The sequence below is a fragment of the Cricetulus griseus genome, chromosome X (genome assembly GCF_003668045.3).
Source record: "Cricetulus griseus strain 17A/GY chromosome X, alternate assembly CriGri-PICRH-1.0, whole genome shotgun sequence".
In the NCBI taxonomy this organism is placed as follows: Eukaryota; Metazoa; Chordata; class Mammalia; order Rodentia; family Cricetidae; genus Cricetulus; species Cricetulus griseus.
This window is the reverse complement of record NC_048604.1, coordinates 114,027,013-114,044,235: the sequence shown is the minus strand read 5'-3', so window position 1 is coordinate 114,044,235 and position 17,223 is coordinate 114,027,013. Positions and strand designations below refer to the sequence as shown.

General features: G+C 48.0%; 1 protein-coding gene across 2 annotated transcripts; it reads left to right on the top strand.

Annotated features, from left to right (window-relative positions):
- The first annotated feature begins 1,235 nt into the window (after positions 1-1,235).
- Ppp1r3f (protein phosphatase 1 regulatory subunit 3F) lies at positions 1,236-16,778 on the top strand. Of its 2 annotated transcripts, none has more exons than XM_027433234.2 (4): positions 1,236-2,286; positions 11,201-11,253; positions 11,568-11,647; positions 14,497-16,778. In XM_027433234.2, the coding sequence occupies exons 1-4, from the start codon at positions 1,286-1,288 to the stop codon at positions 15,763-15,765; spliced, it is 2,403 nt and encodes an 800-aa protein (XP_027289035.1). In that variant the 5' UTR covers positions 1,236-1,285; the 3' UTR covers positions 15,766-16,778. The 2 variants fall into 2 exon arrangements, with proteins under 2 accessions (XP_027289035.1, XP_027289036.1); XM_027433235.2 differs by lacking the exon at positions 1,236-2,286 and adding an exon at positions 2,366-2,758.
- Positions 16,779-17,223: the final 445 nt, after the last annotated feature.

Genomic DNA, 17,223 nt, shown 5'->3' with positions numbered 1-17,223 from the left:
GTTTCCTATTTTGTGATTGATTTTTCCAAGTCCTGAAGAACACCGATACTCAATTGGGCATTTTAAGGTACAATCAAGGGTGTTCTTGGTTAGTTTCATTGTTCACAAAAAGGCTGCGAGGTGTGTGTGTGTGTGTGTGTGTGTGTGTGTGTGTGTGTGTGTGTGTGTAGGGGGGACAGGACACACAGTAACTGATAGCAGAGCTTTGGTCTTACACTATGGTACAGTCTAGGCTTTTAGGGGCTCTGGAAGTTCGTGGTGTCATGGAAGGTTAAGGGAGAAGGTAAATCCATTTCCCAGAGGCCTAATCTTTTTATTGGCTGCCAGAATTCCGGTTCTGTGATCAACCACTCAATAGTTCAGGCTCAGCCTATGCACCTACATCCACTCTAAGCTACTTATTGGCTACTTATGCTTTCCTTCACATCACCTACACCACTACCCTTGGCTCTGCTTTCCTATCTTGCCTCTAAAGTCTCCGTCAGCTACACCCTCCAGTTTAGGCATTGGTTAATCCCATCCTGGCACTGCCCTTTGAGATCTCATCCTGGCTCCCCATCTCTTTCTCGCTCCCACCTTCACTCCTCAGATGCCCAGGGGCTCTTCCCCCTTACAGTCCCGCCTCCGTGTATGCTCGCACAGTATCTTCCAGCCTCCCATCAGTCTCTGTATTGGCTAGATCCACCCTGTTACCGCCCCTTGAAGCCATAGTGCACTCGCACAAGGCTCCCCATTGGCTCGTTGCAAACATTATCGTCATTCTGCCTCTACATCATTCGCGAGCAGTTCTCCATTGGCTGTTCTTTTTATCTTTCTTACGTCTCACCGCCTACGCAACCTGCGGATCTCCCACTTTTTGGACCTCTTGGGTTCGCTCCCCGCTTCCCCCTTCGCCCATAGCCATTCCATCTTCCCGCCACCCACCATGCCGCTCGCGCTTAGACTTCCCCACTAACTGTCATACTTCTGCTAGCTACATCTTCGGTCCCGCATTAACCCCACTCCGGCCTTTCCATTGATTCGGTGATCATCCCGCCTCCCACACCGCCCACGCTCGGGTGTCCTCATTGGCCGCAAGCTTCTCCTGCTTGTCAATCACTGTCTACGTCACTCCCGCGTGGCTGTCCATTGGCTGTTGGCTGTACCTGTCTTCATCTCACCGCCTACGCTCCACTGGAGTCCCACCCCCCCGCTCTGGCCTTCCCATTGGCTGCCCGCCTTTTCAGGCCCAGCCCCCGCCGGTGCCACCGCCGGTGCCGTCGGTGCCGCCGCCGCCGCCGCCGATATGGCGCGCACGGCCCCTGTGGAGCCACCGCTGCGGCACCCCGCACCCCCATCGCCGGCTGCGGGAGAGCCCCGCGCCTCGGTTGAGGCGGCGGTGGCCCCGCGGAGGGTGCTGTTCGCTGACGAGGCCCTGGGGCTGCCTCTGGCGCAGCTACGCCGCTACCGGCCGTGGGGCGGGCCCGGGGCGGGCAAGATGGCGGCAGAGACCGGGCAAGATGGCGGCGGCGGCGGGGCTGATGAGGACGATGATGGCGAGGATGGGGATGAAGGGGAGGAGGAAGAGGAGGCTTTCCCCGATCCCTCGCCGCTGTGCCCCGTTCCCGCTGGCGGGGGTTTTTACTTGGTGCCCACATTTTCGTTGCCGCCCGCGTTGGGCCGTCTGGAGCGGTTGGGGCGCGTGATGGTGGAGCTGGAGGCGCTGCTGCCGCCTCCTGGAGCGGTCCCCGGGGGTTCCGGGGTGTGGGTGCCTGGGGGGCGCCCGCCGGTGGTGCGCGGGTTGGTGCGCGTGCTGAACCGCTCCTTCGAGAAGGCGGTGCACGTGCGGGCCTCACACGACGGCTGGGCTTCCTTCTGCGACCACCCAGCGCGCTATGTCCCACGCAGCCTGCCTGGGGCAGGAGTGGGAGGAACAGGAGCAGGAGATCCCCTCCTGGATCCGGGTCTAGGCCTGGGCCCCGGCCAGATGTCTGCTTCCTCGCCCGACGACGGTGGCCGCACTGACCGTTTTGCCTTCCAGCTGCCCTTTGCTGAGGGCGCGGGTGATGGGGCGCGCCTCGACTTCGTGGTGCGCTATGAGACCCCCGAGGGCACTTTCTGGGCCAACAACCATGGCCGCAACTACACTGTCCTGCTCCGGATCGCACCCGCTCCCACACCCACTGATGCTGAAGGGCTGATCCAGCAGCAGCAGCTGCAGCAGCTGGAGCCACAGCCTGAGTGCCAGGGTCCTGTGGAGGCAGAGGCCAGGCAGCTGAAGAGCTGCATGAAGCCGGTGAGGCGCAGGTAATGTCTGCCAGCGCCACCTCCGACAAGGCAGGGCTGAATGTAGAATGGAGGACAATCATCCCATTCCAGGAGCCCCCCCCCCGCCCCCACCCCAGGCCTGGTCTCCAGGCCAGGGAGGAGGGTGCATTTGGTCAAAGAGTAGTGGAGGCCAAACATGTGCTAGGCACTGTTTTAAAAACTGGGGTATCATCCATTAATTGAGTTCCACTGTAAAGCCCTGAACAAGACAGACACCTTCCCTGCCCTCAACCATCACGCAAGGCTCCTGTGGGAAACAGTATGAAAAAAGCAAACAAGCAGATAAGATAAATAGGGCTAAGGTTAGTGCTGAGAGGAAAAAAAATACAGTTAAGGCTCTGGAGAGGGAGTGGCTGCTGTAGACGTGGTGTTGAGGGTGAGCTCTTCTGCTGAGTCCCAGACGGTGATAAAGAAGAGCTATGGAAGAGAGAATTGATAGAAAATGCAACAGGTAGGACTTTCCTAAGGAGGCGGCACGGAGTCCTGAGTGGTATGGAGCAGTGACATACATAGAAGGAAGATGTACGTAGTGGGAACAGCAAGTTTCAAAAGTCCTGATGTGGTTCTGAGTTTCGTACGAATGATAGCGGGTTCGCGGAGTGGTGAGAGCATGCGGTGTGATGCTGTGGACTTAGGGTCTCCCAGTGTGGGGTGTGGAATCTGATTCCTATCTGACATAGCAGGAAGTCAGTTACAGAGGTGGAGAGACTGGTTGAGGAAGTGGTGGTACTTGGCTTTTTTGGTTTCAACCATTTCTGGCCTTGAAGTCTGTGCAAGCTTTTTTACTGTTTCTCCCGTAGTCTGAGGCCTGTAGAGGTGAGGGATTGAGGCCATTTGGAAGCATTAGCTTTGGCAGAGGCAGAAGCAGATAAGAAGTGGAATCGAAGCTCTTGTCTTTTTTTGCACACCTTCTATAAACTTCAGGGGCTGGGAGAAAGAACCATTTATAACCCAGGAGACTGAGATAATGCTTTTCCAGGTCTTTACCAGGGCTGTAAGTTTTTCACGGACAAAGCTAGCCTGATTCTTTCTGTGGTCGTCTAGGTGAGGTGACGCCCGGAGTCAGTTAGATTCTCCATGAAATGGATACATGTTCCTTCTGTGAGGACTGGACATGGAAATGGGAATGGGAGGTTGCTCATCTGGCCATTGGAAGCTGCATGATGCAGCAGGGTGTTGTGGGATCGGCTGGTTTTGGTAAGGGCTTAGGTTGTGAATGGTTCTGAAAGGTTTAGCTCTTAGCTGATGGACCTTGAAGTGTTAAGAACTTGGATCCTGCCATAAGATTACCTGGGTTGAAATCCCAGGCCTGCCCCTTTCTAGTGTTGTGACCTTAGCCGATTCTTAACTGCATTGTGCCGTAGGTGACTAAATGTACCCTCATCTGTAAAATATGTAATTATGGCACGTACTGCACAGGATGAGTAAAAGCACTCAGGGCTTAGCTTAGTTTAAAGTAGTGCCATAGTGGTGCTAATTAGCATTAATATTTAGATACTCACATACAATCTGTGGATTCCCTTCCTGAACTCAGCTTTGTTGTATGGTCTTGTCTCAGTGTCTCATTTGTCGGAGAGGAATGGCATTAACATTGTGTGGTTGAATTGGATGCAGCAACTGTGGGCGAGGTAACTGAGGCACAGCTGTAGCTGTGAAAGGTACGGTGGTCAGCATTTACCGGTCTCTGGTAAGAGTGGTAGGTGCAGTCTCCTCTCAAGGCCAGCTGAATGCGCTGTTTGTTGTAGGTGCTATATGGATTCCTAGTTAACAGGGAAATGGGGAACTTAGAGAGATGATCCAGCTTACTTAAAGTCACTCAGCTAGTGAATGGGGAGCGCAGGGAGGAAATGTTAGGGACATTAGTTTAAAAACAAATTCTGGTTTTCACTGTTGGTGTTCTTAGCTCTTCATCTCTTCCCTTGTACATGTTATGTGTGCTTGATGTCTTATTGTGGTATACCAACATGGAGTGTACTGATCTTGAGTGCATGGCTCAGAAGATTTACACATATGTTTGCACTTCCATAACTACCACCCAGATCAAGAGACTGAGCAGTTCCAGTGTTCCCAGTATCGCCTTCATTTCAATCACTTCTCATCCCAGTTAGCAGTTGTGGGAGCCCTGTCTGTAAAATATGACAGTCTGGGTACTGAAGTTTGGTCATTTTCAAGAGTGTGAAAGGAAGGGAACAGACAAATCAAAACCTTGCCAGGCCAAGGTGGGTGGAGAGGGTGTTTTTCTTTTAAAATACATGGGTGGTTTTAAGGAGAAATTGAAGTAGTTCATTTAGACAATTGTTTTGGTAGCTGTCCCCATGTTTGTGGTTCCCAACGTGACTTGAGATATTATTTTAAGTGGGCAGATGGCTTTTTGATAGCTTCTTTATCTTTTGATCTCAGCTCTTGCAAAGGGGAGGCTGGTGTGCACTGCAAGATCAGTGATAAGGTTTTCTTTGTAGGTCGGTGGCTTTCTTGGCAAGTACATTTCAACTTATTATTGTTGTAAGGCCTGTGTGCTGCTGCTGATTTGGAGTGCTGTTGAAGAACAGCTACCCCCTGTGATCTAACCCTCTGGGGAAATGGTGGTGGACCTCAGGGGATACCCTTTTCTTATCTGTGGGAGGCCTGCTGTAGAAATGTTGGCTGCAGGCCCACTGTGCAGCTGGGCCTTGTCAGGTGGGGTCAGGGGAGATGTTTGGCAGCCATGAGGATATACTCCAGAGGTTCAAATGGCTGCTTTCCCTGGGTTGCAGGACCAGGTTTTCAGTACCCATTATGTTTAGAGGTAATCCACCAACAAGTATTTTTTGGTAGGGCCTGTTATGTGCCGAGCACAGGCCTAGGAAGAAGCAAAGAAGATACAGGCAGGTTCTAAGATACCCAAGCTTGTGCTAGAGCCAGGTGGCAAGGCATATGTGAAGCCTTACCAAGTGACACGTGGCTGAGCCCCTTTTCTCTGCTAGGCACTTTGCTGAGTATTTTTGTATAGTCTCATTTATTCTCATCTGGTTTCTGTGAGCTAGACTGCTTTTAATCCATCTTTGCTGCATGAGTAAATAGCATTTGAGTCCTCAGTGCTAGGTCTGGTATGGGAAGGAGGCCTCTGGTCCGTCTTGGCTTTATACTCTGAGGAGGTGTCCTATTCCTCTTCAAAATAAAGATGTACAGAAATCTAACTGGCCCTTAAACCCCCTCACTGTTCTCCAGTCTGGCTTCTGCTGTCATCTAGTCTTGCTCTATACTGGTTTCTCTTCCTGAGTCTTGCCACCACATCCCTCCTGTTACTCCCCTTGCTTTGGGCCTTTGCTCATCCTGTTTGCTTCACCAGGAATGTGGGTCCTGTACCCCTCAAATTCTCCTCACGCAGACCCCTCAGTTCCAAGGGGTTCCTCAGGGAAGCTTGTCCACCCTAGTCTCTTTAAGTCCCTAGTTTTATTCATAGCACTGGTCAGCACAGGCACGTCAAGTTAGAGAATGCCACAGAGCCTAGCACGTGGGCCTTACCCCAGGTTCAGGGCCGTCTTCCATTCTGCCTGGTAATCTTGTGCATTCTTTGATCCACCCTTGCTCTTTCATGGGATCCTTTCAAGCATTCTCTACTTCCAGACTTTGCCTTTTGCGTCCTCAAACATAATAGAAACCACCACAATGGGACTCCTTATCACTTTAAGCCCCCAGCTCTGAACATTGACCCTCACATTGTCCCCATTTCAGGCCCATCCCTGTTCTTTGCTCCAGAGCTTCAGTTTTTGCCATTTGCTCCAGAATCTGAGATCATAAGGTTCGTTTCTATGTTGTTAGGTATTTTTCCTGTCCCTCTCACCTGATCCTCTCTGTTGACCTATCCTCAGGCCAGAGCCTCTGTCTTACTTACCCAACCTCCTCGCCCTCTGCTTCTGGTCAGTACCCGATCATCACCCTTGTCCCCTTCACCTGAAGAGGCACCAGCACTTACTTCCTCTATGCACCTCACATGTTTATTAGTCCCAGGTTTTGGCCAAGCTGAGCCGGGTTTTCATTCATTCTTGAAATGGCTGACTACTCCTACTTAGGTCACCTCTGTCCCTGGCTTTGGGACCACTCTGCTAGTTTTCCTCAAAATCTCTGGCCCCTTTCTTTCTCCTTGTTCTTTCAGCTTCTGTTACCAACCTTGGTATCATCACTTGACTGAATCTTTACGTTTCTTGGGCTTAACTGTCTCCCATACAGTGCTCCCAAACAGCCTCTTATTTCCTGACCACACAGGCCCCTCGCTTGTTTTCTAAGCATCCTTACACCCTTGCTGACTCTAGTCTGTGCCAGGGCCTAGTGTTCTAGCATGCTCCTTCCTTTTCGAAAGGCTCTGGCTTCAGTCTGTAGTGAGACCTTTAGCAGGGGATTATTGGGTGACTGCACTGCTAGACTGTAAGCTCCGTGAGGGGTAGGGACATGCTCTGCATTGGTGACCACTGTATTCTCCCAGGCCTGCCGTGGTGCATGGCACTTAGTAGGTGCTCAATAAATATATGTTGAAATAATGAGTTTGAGTATTTTTTCAAATGCCTCCACATCAAATTCTAAATTTCATAGTTGGGTCTGCTCACCAGTGTGTCTCCTGTCACTATCCTGATGCACAGCAAGGCCTCCCGGGGTTTTCGGTAAACCTGTAATTGAATGGGTAGCTGAGCAGACAGCTTGAGGGAAATGAGTACAATTAGAATTGAAACAGGGTGGGCTAGGGGTCATCTGAGTTGTCTGGAAAGAGGATTTCATGTGAAAGCGAGTCCCTTTGTTCCACAGAAAACTGGTAGGGCACCGTGGTTGAGGCTGTGGGCTGGAGGCTGCACACTTAAGCGGCAGAGCAGCTCCTGAGCCTGTGTAGTCCTGCTAGTGCTCCAGTTTGGAGCTGCAGTTCAGGGCTAGCTGATAGGGCCTCCCTGCTGGGCATGGCTGGACAAGTTGCTTTCCGTTTCAGAGCCTCAGTTTCTTTCAGTGGGAATCCAGAAGGAATTAGTTTTAAGCACTTTATTGGTGCTTTTTCATGGTTCCCCATGCCAGTCAACAACTCTCTAAAGGATTACTGTCATGTCTTCTTTATAGATGAGAAGACTGGGCACAAGAGGTTAGGTAATGTGCCCCAGGTCACACATCTGGTATGTAGTAGAGCTGGGATAATTCAGCATTGCATTTTCTGGCCATTTAATGAGATGCAAAATCAGTTTGCTAGCTTCCAACAAACATTGAGAAATGGTGCAGGAAATAGCCCAGTACATTATGACATGCAGTGCAGGTAAGTATTATTTTGAAGAGCAACTGTTTCAGTTCTCAGTGTGTCTGTGTATTTGCTCGTGTGGATGTGCCGGGTTATGAGGTAGAATGGTTTTCTCACCCTGGGCTGTAACCATAGAAGTGTCAGTGAGCTAAAAGAAGCCAGAGGCATGGTAAGTTGCTCCACAGTGCCCAAGTCCTAGAGTTGAGGCTGACATTTTTTTGAGAAGGCAAGACTACATAACTTGGTGGCTTTCATAGCCTCCTTAGCCCATCCCCCCATTGCCACCCACCCACCCCCGCCCCAAAGCACATGGCTTAGGGTAACTAGAATTCCAAGTATCTCGGAGCAACTTTCTAAAGCCACCTATCCCCCAGATAGCATCATCAGGTTGTCTCCATGGGAGCTGGGCTCTGCTGTGTTTCCTTTTGGGGTTCAGCACATGACCCACTTTGGGCAAGTAAAGTTCTTTGAAACTTGGAGTGCTGGGAGTGCTCACATAGGACCCAGATGATGATAGTGGCGGTGATATGACTGAGAGTACTTTTCATTTCTCTTTGGGGCTTGCTAACCTTCATTTCCTCATTCATGCTTTTTCCCTGGCAACTCATCCTTCTGTTCTGTCTTGGCTGGCCTGGCCTGGGGCCATTGCCACCAATTTCTGAGGTCCCATCCCCCTGGTCTCCAGGTACTGGTACTGTCTGAAGTCAAGCAGCCATTGAGTTTCTCAATGGCAGGAAGAATTTTCACACCCAGTATAGTAGAGTAGTCCATTCTAGGGTAAGATGGACTTGACTCATGTTCACAGGCACCCAAATAAGGCATTCTAAGACAATCCCAGCAGTGTGTGTCCTGGCCCACTGTTTATTTGCTGCCCTTGAGAGGATGCCACATGGCATTTGTGGGACTGGTGCCAAAAGAGCAGGTTTTATTCTTGAAAGTTAACAGGGACACTGCAGGTACAGTTTTGTTCTTACTCCCTCTTCATTTTTCTAAGAACTGTTACTGATCAGTGTTACACTCGCTCCCTTACTTCCCTTGTTTTAATTGCAGTCACAGCCACCTCCAAAGTTTTACCATGCAAGACAGTTCAGTTCAAAAGTTTTACACACACACACACACACACACACACACACACACACACACACACACCCTGCCTACTGTTTGAGACCGTGTCTTTAAAGTGGGACAATTTTTGGATATTATCAGTATGGAGTGTAGTTAATGGTTGTAGACAGTTCCTTCAATCTTAGTTTCTACATTTGGAAGAAGAAGAGGTTGCTGTTTTGAAGGATATGTGTAAGATTTTCAAATGACTTTGATGTAGTAACAAAAAAGGTCCACAGTGGAGGAGGTGAGGTGCAATTGCTCCTGCCTCCTGCTTTTCTTCCCAGCTCTTTGAGCTTGGGAAAACAACTTGCTTGCCTCTGCTGATTTGGCAGATATTGGTTTGGCCTGATATTTAGGTGGCTTCATCAGTGGGAGAGGTGTGGTGACTGAAGACCTTTTGTTTTGGAATTTCTTTTTCTTCCCTCAACTGCCTAGAAGTATCTCTGCTTTTGGCTACTGCTTGAGTTCTCTTCTCATTCACTTCTATGATGTAACAGAAGCTTTGTCATCATGCATGTCAGAATTGAGCCAGATTCCAGGGAATGTTTGTGTGGGCCTGGCCCTAGGAGAACACCATGGCTTTTCGTCCAGTTGGGAGGGTTCATGGAGGGCTTAACTTTGGAAGATCCCAATACAATGATTCAAGAACTAAAACAAATGAAGCTATCTCTGCCAGGTAGACTCATAGAGCTGTAGATCCAAAGGCCTGAACTTTAGACCCACTGGAGACTGGCTCAGGACTAATGTGGCTTTTCCCGAGTCTTCTCATCTGTGTTGTGTGGAAGTTTCTGGCTGGGCTCCCAGAGCCACCTGCCCCGGGGCTCTCTACTATTCAGTCTGAAATACCTCTGGTGGGACAAATGAGTCCTAGACTACAGAGGGAGACTGAGTACCCCTTCCAAAGATTCTAGACCCTAGGCCCTTTATTAGTTAAAGCTCCTTCCTCCAAAGTGCTGATGATATTCCTATAGCCGCTCTCTGGTAGTAGTCTAGCCATATGTGCCATGAAACTGGAGAAATGGTGAATCCATGGGCCACGGGCAGGTGGAAAAACAGCCTTCCTGAAAGGGAGGGAGTCTACACGTCTGTCATTGGTTCTTCCCTCTAGTTCTAGATAGGCCCCGGAGATTGGGTTGGGTGTAATCACAGGGTCTCTTATCCAAACAGTATCGGCTTGTTGGTTAAAAATCTGGGTTTTGATCCTGCCTGTGTAACCTTGAGTCATCTCCTTAGCCTCCGCTTCATCATCCACAGGACGGGGATAGCAGAACTGCCCCACTTCAAAGGACTTACAAGTCCTTCCCTCGCAGTCACCATGACTATTAAGTCAGTCCATGTGATGCATGTAGACCATTGACCAGAATGCTGTCTACATGCATAGGCCTGCTACTGGCATTGTTTCTGTGAAGATAATTTTATTAGGCATTTGATTGGGTATTTTCTTAGTTGCAACTTTTTCATAAGTGTCAACAGTGCCCTGTTACCTCTTAGGAAGATAAGGTTGTGATTGTTTCAGTTCCCCTCAGGTTTCAGAATCCTGTTATCACTGTTCTTGTAATCATTGCTTCCTCCATTTGTCTAATTTGTGAACATTTGATACTTACATGTAAGAGTCAGCACACTGATTGCTCCATGATTAAGTTCCATTCCTGAGAAGGATCTGGCTGAAATATTTGGTCTATGCCACTCGGGGTTCTAATTTGGCTGGCAGAGGAGCAATTAGACCAATAGATTTCTCCCATTGATTTAGCTATTGCTCTGTGCCAGGCCAGATATCTGGTTTTCTATCCTTAATGTTGACTTCCCTATGTTGCACACAAGGAGGTGATGGGTCCTGACAGGCTGGTATGGGGACCAAGGAGGGGTGGAGTAGAGGACACAGGCCTTTCTGACCCCCTTTCAATTCATCTCCATTTGTCTTCCTTCTTCACCTCTGCTGCTTCCTGTATCCTCCAGTCTTTTTTTTTTTTTGCCTGACTTTCCCTTAAAATGGCTTCTGTGATAGCCAGAAACAAACCCTAAATAAATGATCTCAAACTGCCCATTGGTATTTGATTTGCAACCATAAAATAAAGGAAACAAGCTAGCTACTTAGTAGGAAGGGGATGGCTATATAGATAATGTCAAGGCCATTTGATAGGAGCACAAAGCTGCTGTTTTTCAATGTTTGCAAAAGTCTATAATGATGTTTCTTACTGTTTAATGGACAAAGCCAGCTGTGAAAGCATGTTTGCAGAATCTAAATGGTTTCAGGGAATGTCTGGAATGAAATTTTCCAAACAGTAACAGTGGTTGCCTCTGGCTCATATGTGATTGTTTTTTTTTCCTCTGCATCCTTATGCTTTTCTGTATTTTGTAAGACTTCTACAATGAGTGTATGGGACTTTTATGATCAAGGGATTAAAACGCAGTAGAAGAGAAGATAGCAGCTGTTAGGTTAAGATGGGCCACCACAGAGGCACAGAAGGTGCCCACGGGTGGCAGAACTGCCCTCTTAGGGTGCCATATTTATATGTTGTCTCGTCTGCCCCACAGGCCTCTTGAGGAAGAGCTGAGGATGAAGAGCACGGATGATAATGCCCTTTCGGGTAAGCATCTGGCAGGCTTTGAGAGTTCTAGCCTCTTTTAATACCTTAAATAGTTTTTCATGATGCTGGGGATGGAACCCAGGGTCCTTGGGTGCTAGGCAAATGCTCTGCTACTGAGCTATGTCACCTAACCTTTCTAGTGGCCTTTTACCATTTCTTTCTTACTTGTTTCTTTCTAGAAAAAGGAAAAGGTCATAGTCCTTTGCCACAAAAAGCTTCCAATGCAAACTTCCAGTTAGTTTCATAGATGAGCAGGGATAGGACTCTTGTCTACCTGTCTTGCTTCAACATTGCCCTTCTCTTCTCTCTGGCAGAACATCCTGATGTTCATGGGTCACTGGGTCCCCTGGTGGCCCCCACCCCTCTCCGTCCATGGCCCCAGATGACACTTCGGGTAAGCAGGTCCTTGTAACCTTGGTGTGAATAGCCTGATAGGTCACTCCCAGTATGCTCTCAACTGGACTTAGTGGTAGAAGTGACATGCTCTTTTCTATCCTAGAAGTGGGGGGTGGGGTGGAGGTAGGAGTGAAGACTGAAATTATTTACTTGGGTTTAATTGTTAATTAGAAAACATCTAGTGAATATGTGTTCCATGTTATAGACACTGGAAACCTAACACAAATGACATCTGTATGGGAATTACATGTTCGGGCAGAGACATAATGAAATAATAGATAAAATATATGGTATTTTAGATGAAGATGGGTGCTTAGGGGAATGGAGGGAGAGAGGGGGGAAATGGAGATAGGGGCCTGAGAAATGAGGCTTGAGAGACATTTGAAGAGAATGAACCCCATGACAAGCTGGGAGAAGAGAATTCCAGGCAAGTGCCAAGTTACTAAGGGGACTTTGACTACTGTATGTTAGAAATAAGACTGAGCCAGGCAGTGGTGGTACACGGTTTTAATGCCAGCACTTGGGAGGCAGAAGCTCGTGGCTCTGCGTTTGAGGCCAGCCTCATCTATAGAGCCACTTCCAGGCCAGTCAGGACTACACAGAGAAGCCCTGTTTTGAAAAACAAAAACCAAACCAAACCAACACCAATCAAGAAGACTGTTGTGATGGGAGCAGAGGGAAGTGAGGGGCAAAGAGGAGAGGTGAGCAGTGAGGTCAGGGAAGTAGCAGGGCACAGAATGGGTGGGGCCATGGGAACCAAGGTGAGGACTTAGGCATTTTTACTCTTAGTGAGGAGGAGACAAGGGAGGAATGTGATCTGCAGTGGGACACTGTTGGAGGTGAAAAGCAGGGGCAAGAGGAAGCAGGTGAACCATGATGCTGTTGGCATGGGACGAGGAGACATTTAAGATGTGTGTGTTTTAGCCGGGCCATGGTGGCGCACGCCTTTAATCCCAGCACTCGGGAGGCAGAGGCAGGCGGATCTCTGTGAGTTTGAGGTCAGCCTGGTCTCCAGAGCGAGTGCCAGGACAGGCTCCAAAGCTACACAGAGAAACCCTGTCTCAAAAAACCAAAAAAAAAAAAAAAAAGACAGATGTGTGTGTTTTAACTTTTGTTTATAAATCTTAAAAGTAAATGTATATATCAAAGTAAAGAGAGTGGTATAATGAACCCACAACACCCAGCTTTGACACACATTGACATGTGTCTGTCCCTGCTTTATAGCATAGCTCTTTCCCTTCCTGTTTCCTATGGAATTATTTTTGAAAAAAATCCAGATAACAGACAGTTCATGAATGCTGTAGTTTGTTTCTTAGAAAATAATCATTGAACAAAACAAAACAACCCCCCAATGATCGTGCCACGATCATATCTCTGAAAATTAACAGTGTTCATTAATGATTGGGTTAGTGATCCAATTTCCTTATAAATATTCCCAGGACCCAAACAAAGTGATACATTGTATTCCTTTTTCTTTTCTTTCTTTCCTCTTTTTGGTTTTTTGAGAGAAGATTACTCTGTGGAGCCCTGGCTGTCCTGGAATTCACTCTGTAGACCAGGCTGGCCTCAGGATCCACCTGCTTCCATCTCTTAAATGCTGGGATTAAACTGCCCAGCTGATACATTGTATTTCATTTCGCTATGTCTCTTCACTTTTTAGTACCCCAAAGTTTCTTTATTGAAGTTTGTTTACTAAACCCTGTTGGTCATGTAGAGTTTACACAGTCTGGGTTTGGCTGATTACATCCAGGGGAAAACACATTTTTTATTCTATTTAAAAATTTTAAATTATTTATTTATTTATCATCTCTCTCTCTCTCTCTCTCTCTCTCTCTCTCTCTCTCTCTCTCTCTCTCTCTCTCTCTCTCTCTCTGTGTGTGTGTGTGTGTCTTCTCTCCTTCTTCAAGGGACCTGGGAATCAGTCTCAGGCTATCAGAGTTAATGGCAAGCGCCCTTACTTCCTGAGCTTTCTCACTGACCATGGCCCTCTTACTCTATTTTCATTACTCCATTAATGTTATTTAGTTTAGTGTTTTATTAAATTACATTTACCAAACCATTAATTTTGCTAAATGTATTTGTTAAATGTCTAGCATTATGAAATTGACTTAACCAGAACTGATTCCATTAAGTTCTATTAAATTCTACCATTCTGATTTTATTGGCTGGGCTTTTTCTTTAAAGAAAATTATTACACATTCATTCATTCATGGATTCAAAATGTATTTGTTGCCTCTGAATCCATTGCATTTGTTTATTTTGATGCTTACATTGAAGTACCTCTGGCCAGGAGTGTTTTTTTTCTTCTTCTTCTTCTTCTTTCTCTCTCTCTCTCTCTCTCTCTCTCTCTCTCTCTCTCTCTCTCTCTTTTTGTTTTGTTTTTTCAAGACAGGGTTTCTCTGTGTAGCTTTGGAGCCTATCCTGGCACTAGCCCTGGAGACCAGGCTGGCCTCGAACTCACAGAGATCCATCTGCCTCTGCCTCCCAAGTGCTGGGATTAAAGGCATGCGCCACCAACACCTGGCCTTAAGTAAACATTTTAAAAAGAGAAAACCCATCATGAGTTCATTTATTACTGACAGTCATTCACTGAGTGCAGATGCCCAGTGAATCTTATCACCTGCAAAAAGAGGTCTCTTTGTACTTGCCCGAACTTTGCTCTTTGCATATACTTGATCAAGTCTTTGGCAGTTAGAGAATTACAGGGGGTTCTTTAACATATTTTTGCCTGGAAAACTCTAGGGACTGGGTGTGGGCTGTTACCAATTCTTATTGTCTCTTCTTGTTCCCTCCCCTCTTCTAATTTATTCCATTCCTCTTCTCTCCCCATGCTCATAACGGAAACAGGTTTCTGAAGCTACAGTGACCAACAACCCTTGGGAAGAAGGTGACATCCCCAGAAGCAATCCACCTGTGGCTTTTACAGAGGTCCTCCAGACACCAGCCATCAGGATTCTTCCATCTACCCGTGGCCTTCGTGGCCCACCCAAGGACCAGGCCTCAGGGCCCGATGCAAGTGATAGAGCCACTGGGCCCTTCCTGGAACCCAGTCAGCACCAGGTGGAGGCCACGTGGGAAAGTGGAGTGGGTCGAAAGGCCCCCACAGTGGGCGCTATGACAGATGAGCCGGCTCGGGGTCTGGAGATTGTGAGTGGGTTGGAGGAGTTGCTTGGTGAAGACACCATTGACCAGGAGTTGGAGCAGCTCTACCTGTCTCACCTGAGCCGCTTGCGGGCTGTGGCATCAGGGGCTGGTGGGGAGGGCTCTACAGATGGAGGGATGTCCCCCAGCCATCCCCTGGGCATACTTACGGACCGTGACTTGATCTTGAAGTGGCCTGGCCCTGAGAGGGCCCTGAACAGTGCCCTGGCCGAGGAGATAACACTGCACTATGCGCGCCTGGGATGTGGTGTGGAGCTCATCAAGGACACTGAGGACCCTGATGATGAGGGGGAGGGCGAAGAGGGGCTCTCCATCACTCCCTCTAGCCCTGAAGGAGACACCCCTAAGGAATCACCTCCAGAAATTGTCTCTGGGGCACGCTCGGTGGTAGCTATGGGAGATGTGTGGCTTCCATGGGCTGAGGGCTCTGGATGTGACAGCCCTGTGGTTGTGGGAACACAGGGACAGTTTACTGAGAATCCAGAGAAAGGGATGGACAAGGACATCAACTCTTTACACATGAATAGGCCCATAGATGGGGTGGCCAGATCCCCAGGGGAGGCTGGGACTGAAGCCCCGATGGAGGTTCCTACTGAGTGGGCAGGCAGCTTGATACCTATTTCTGATAAAGAGCCGCCTGCACCAGTTCTGCCAGAGCAGAGTCCTTCTCTCCTTAGTCCCCCAGGGACTGAAGTCTGTCTGTCTAGTGTAGCCAACCCTCATGTGACCTCCCAGGACGAAGAGGGCGGAAGCCTAAATCTTGAGTCCCCAGAGAGATCTCCCATGCCAGCAGCCCCGGCAGAATGTGTATGTGGATTATCTCCTCAGCTTCGGGGACCCTTGACCCAGACTCTGGGTGTCCTGGCTGGGCTAATTGTGGTCCCTGTGGCTTTGAACAGTGGTATGTCCCTTTTGGTGCTTGTGCTGTGCCTCTCTCTGGCCTGGTTCTCGTAGGGGCTACCCGCGTAGGGGCAGCAGATTTCCTCCTCTTTGGGGTCTGAAGATTTGTAGTCCCTCTATTACCCCAAAGAGTTGAGATGAGATCTGTGGCCTGGTAGTGAGGGACTTTCTCTGAGCTCTCTAGTCAGCACCAGGCTTCCTACAGTAGTATTTGTAGCGTGAAAAAGAATGGTGGATGGTGTGAAATATTTTAGAATGGAACCAGGCATGCCCCCCAACCCCCCCCCCCCAAGCCTGTATTTATTTTTCTATAATTCTCTGGATGAGGGAGAGTGGTCATGAGCTGGTCTTGGGGCACAATTACCCAGAGATATATTTATTAACAGCCAATCTGTGCAACCTGCTGGAGCTTTATTTTTAATTTAATTTATATAGAGTACCTATTATTATATGCCACAATAGAGCTCTATGAGAAATGATGTGTCTTGCTGTGCTGGTCTCCTGTTTGGACCTGAGTGTATAGTGTGGTCATATTCTGGGGAATGACCATGGTCCATGGTGGGAGTGGAGATGGCCATGGCCATGCCTACTGCTGCCTCCTCAATGTGTTCTTGAGGATCTGTATCTCTTTGCCTTGTGGTCCTAACCTAATATATGTGGTCCTTTGGTCGTGCACATTTTGTTTGTGGGAGCTTGTGTCTGTGTATATGGGTGGTTGTGGTGGGAGCCAAGGGGAAGAATATTGGCCATATGAAATTTTGGTGTTAATCACGTGGCTGCAGTCAACTGTAAATATGGAGACATGGATTAGCCACAAGGTTTTGAGGTTACTGAAAAAAAGCCAGCTTTTGACACCAGCAGGGAGACCCCTCAAACCCCCAAATGGGGAAGGCCCCAGAAAGGAATTAATGTACTGTGAAAAATTTGTATCAGATTTGTTGTCCACAGACATTGCATTTCTACTCCAAACAGGAAATTCAGATGCTTTAGAAGAAAGGTTAGATACATTTATTGCATGCAAATAAAAACTCTTGGCATAGCAAAATAAAACACATTATATTTATTTACGTCCCTTTGCAGCAAAACTTTAAAAAATGGTAATGGTTTTGGTGATTTACTTATTTCTTTAGCAGGGTCTCCGACTGGCTGGGAGCTCACTGTCCTGCTGATGCAGCCTCTTAGCATGGGCCTATAGATGAGTGTCAGCGTATGTGCCTAGTGGCACAACAAAACTTCTTAAAAGAATCATTGTAGCAGCTTTCTCCATTCTTTTCTTTTCCGCCAATAACCCTATGCCTTTTTGAAATAGCCCCAATCTGTATTTTTCCCAGCAATTTAAAAATAATGGTGTTGCTGTTATAGCAACAGCTAAGCCCCAGATCTTTCTCCATTCTTTTCTATTCTGTCAATACCCCATGCCTTTCTGAAACAGCCCAATCTGTTTTTTCCCCAGCAATTTAAAAATTGCTGCTGCTGTTACAGCAACAGTTAAGCCTTACATGGCCTCCCAGC

What these genes read in the sequence shown, in the direction of transcription:
- Ppp1r3f (XM_027433234.2), top strand. Translation starts at nt 1,286, where the DNA reads ATGGCGCGCACGGCCCCTGTGGAGCCACCGCTGCGGCACCCCGCACCC. An exon ending in ATGAAGCCGGTGAGGCGCAG is followed by an intron (nt 2,287 to 11,200) that starts GTAATGTCTGCC and finishes TCTGCCCCACAG; the next exon opens with GCCTCTTGAGGAAGAGCTGA. An exon ending in GGCCCCAGATGACACTTCGG is followed by an intron (nt 11,648 to 14,496) that starts GTAAGCAGGTCC and finishes TAACGGAAACAG; the next exon opens with GTTTCTGAAGCTACAGTGAC.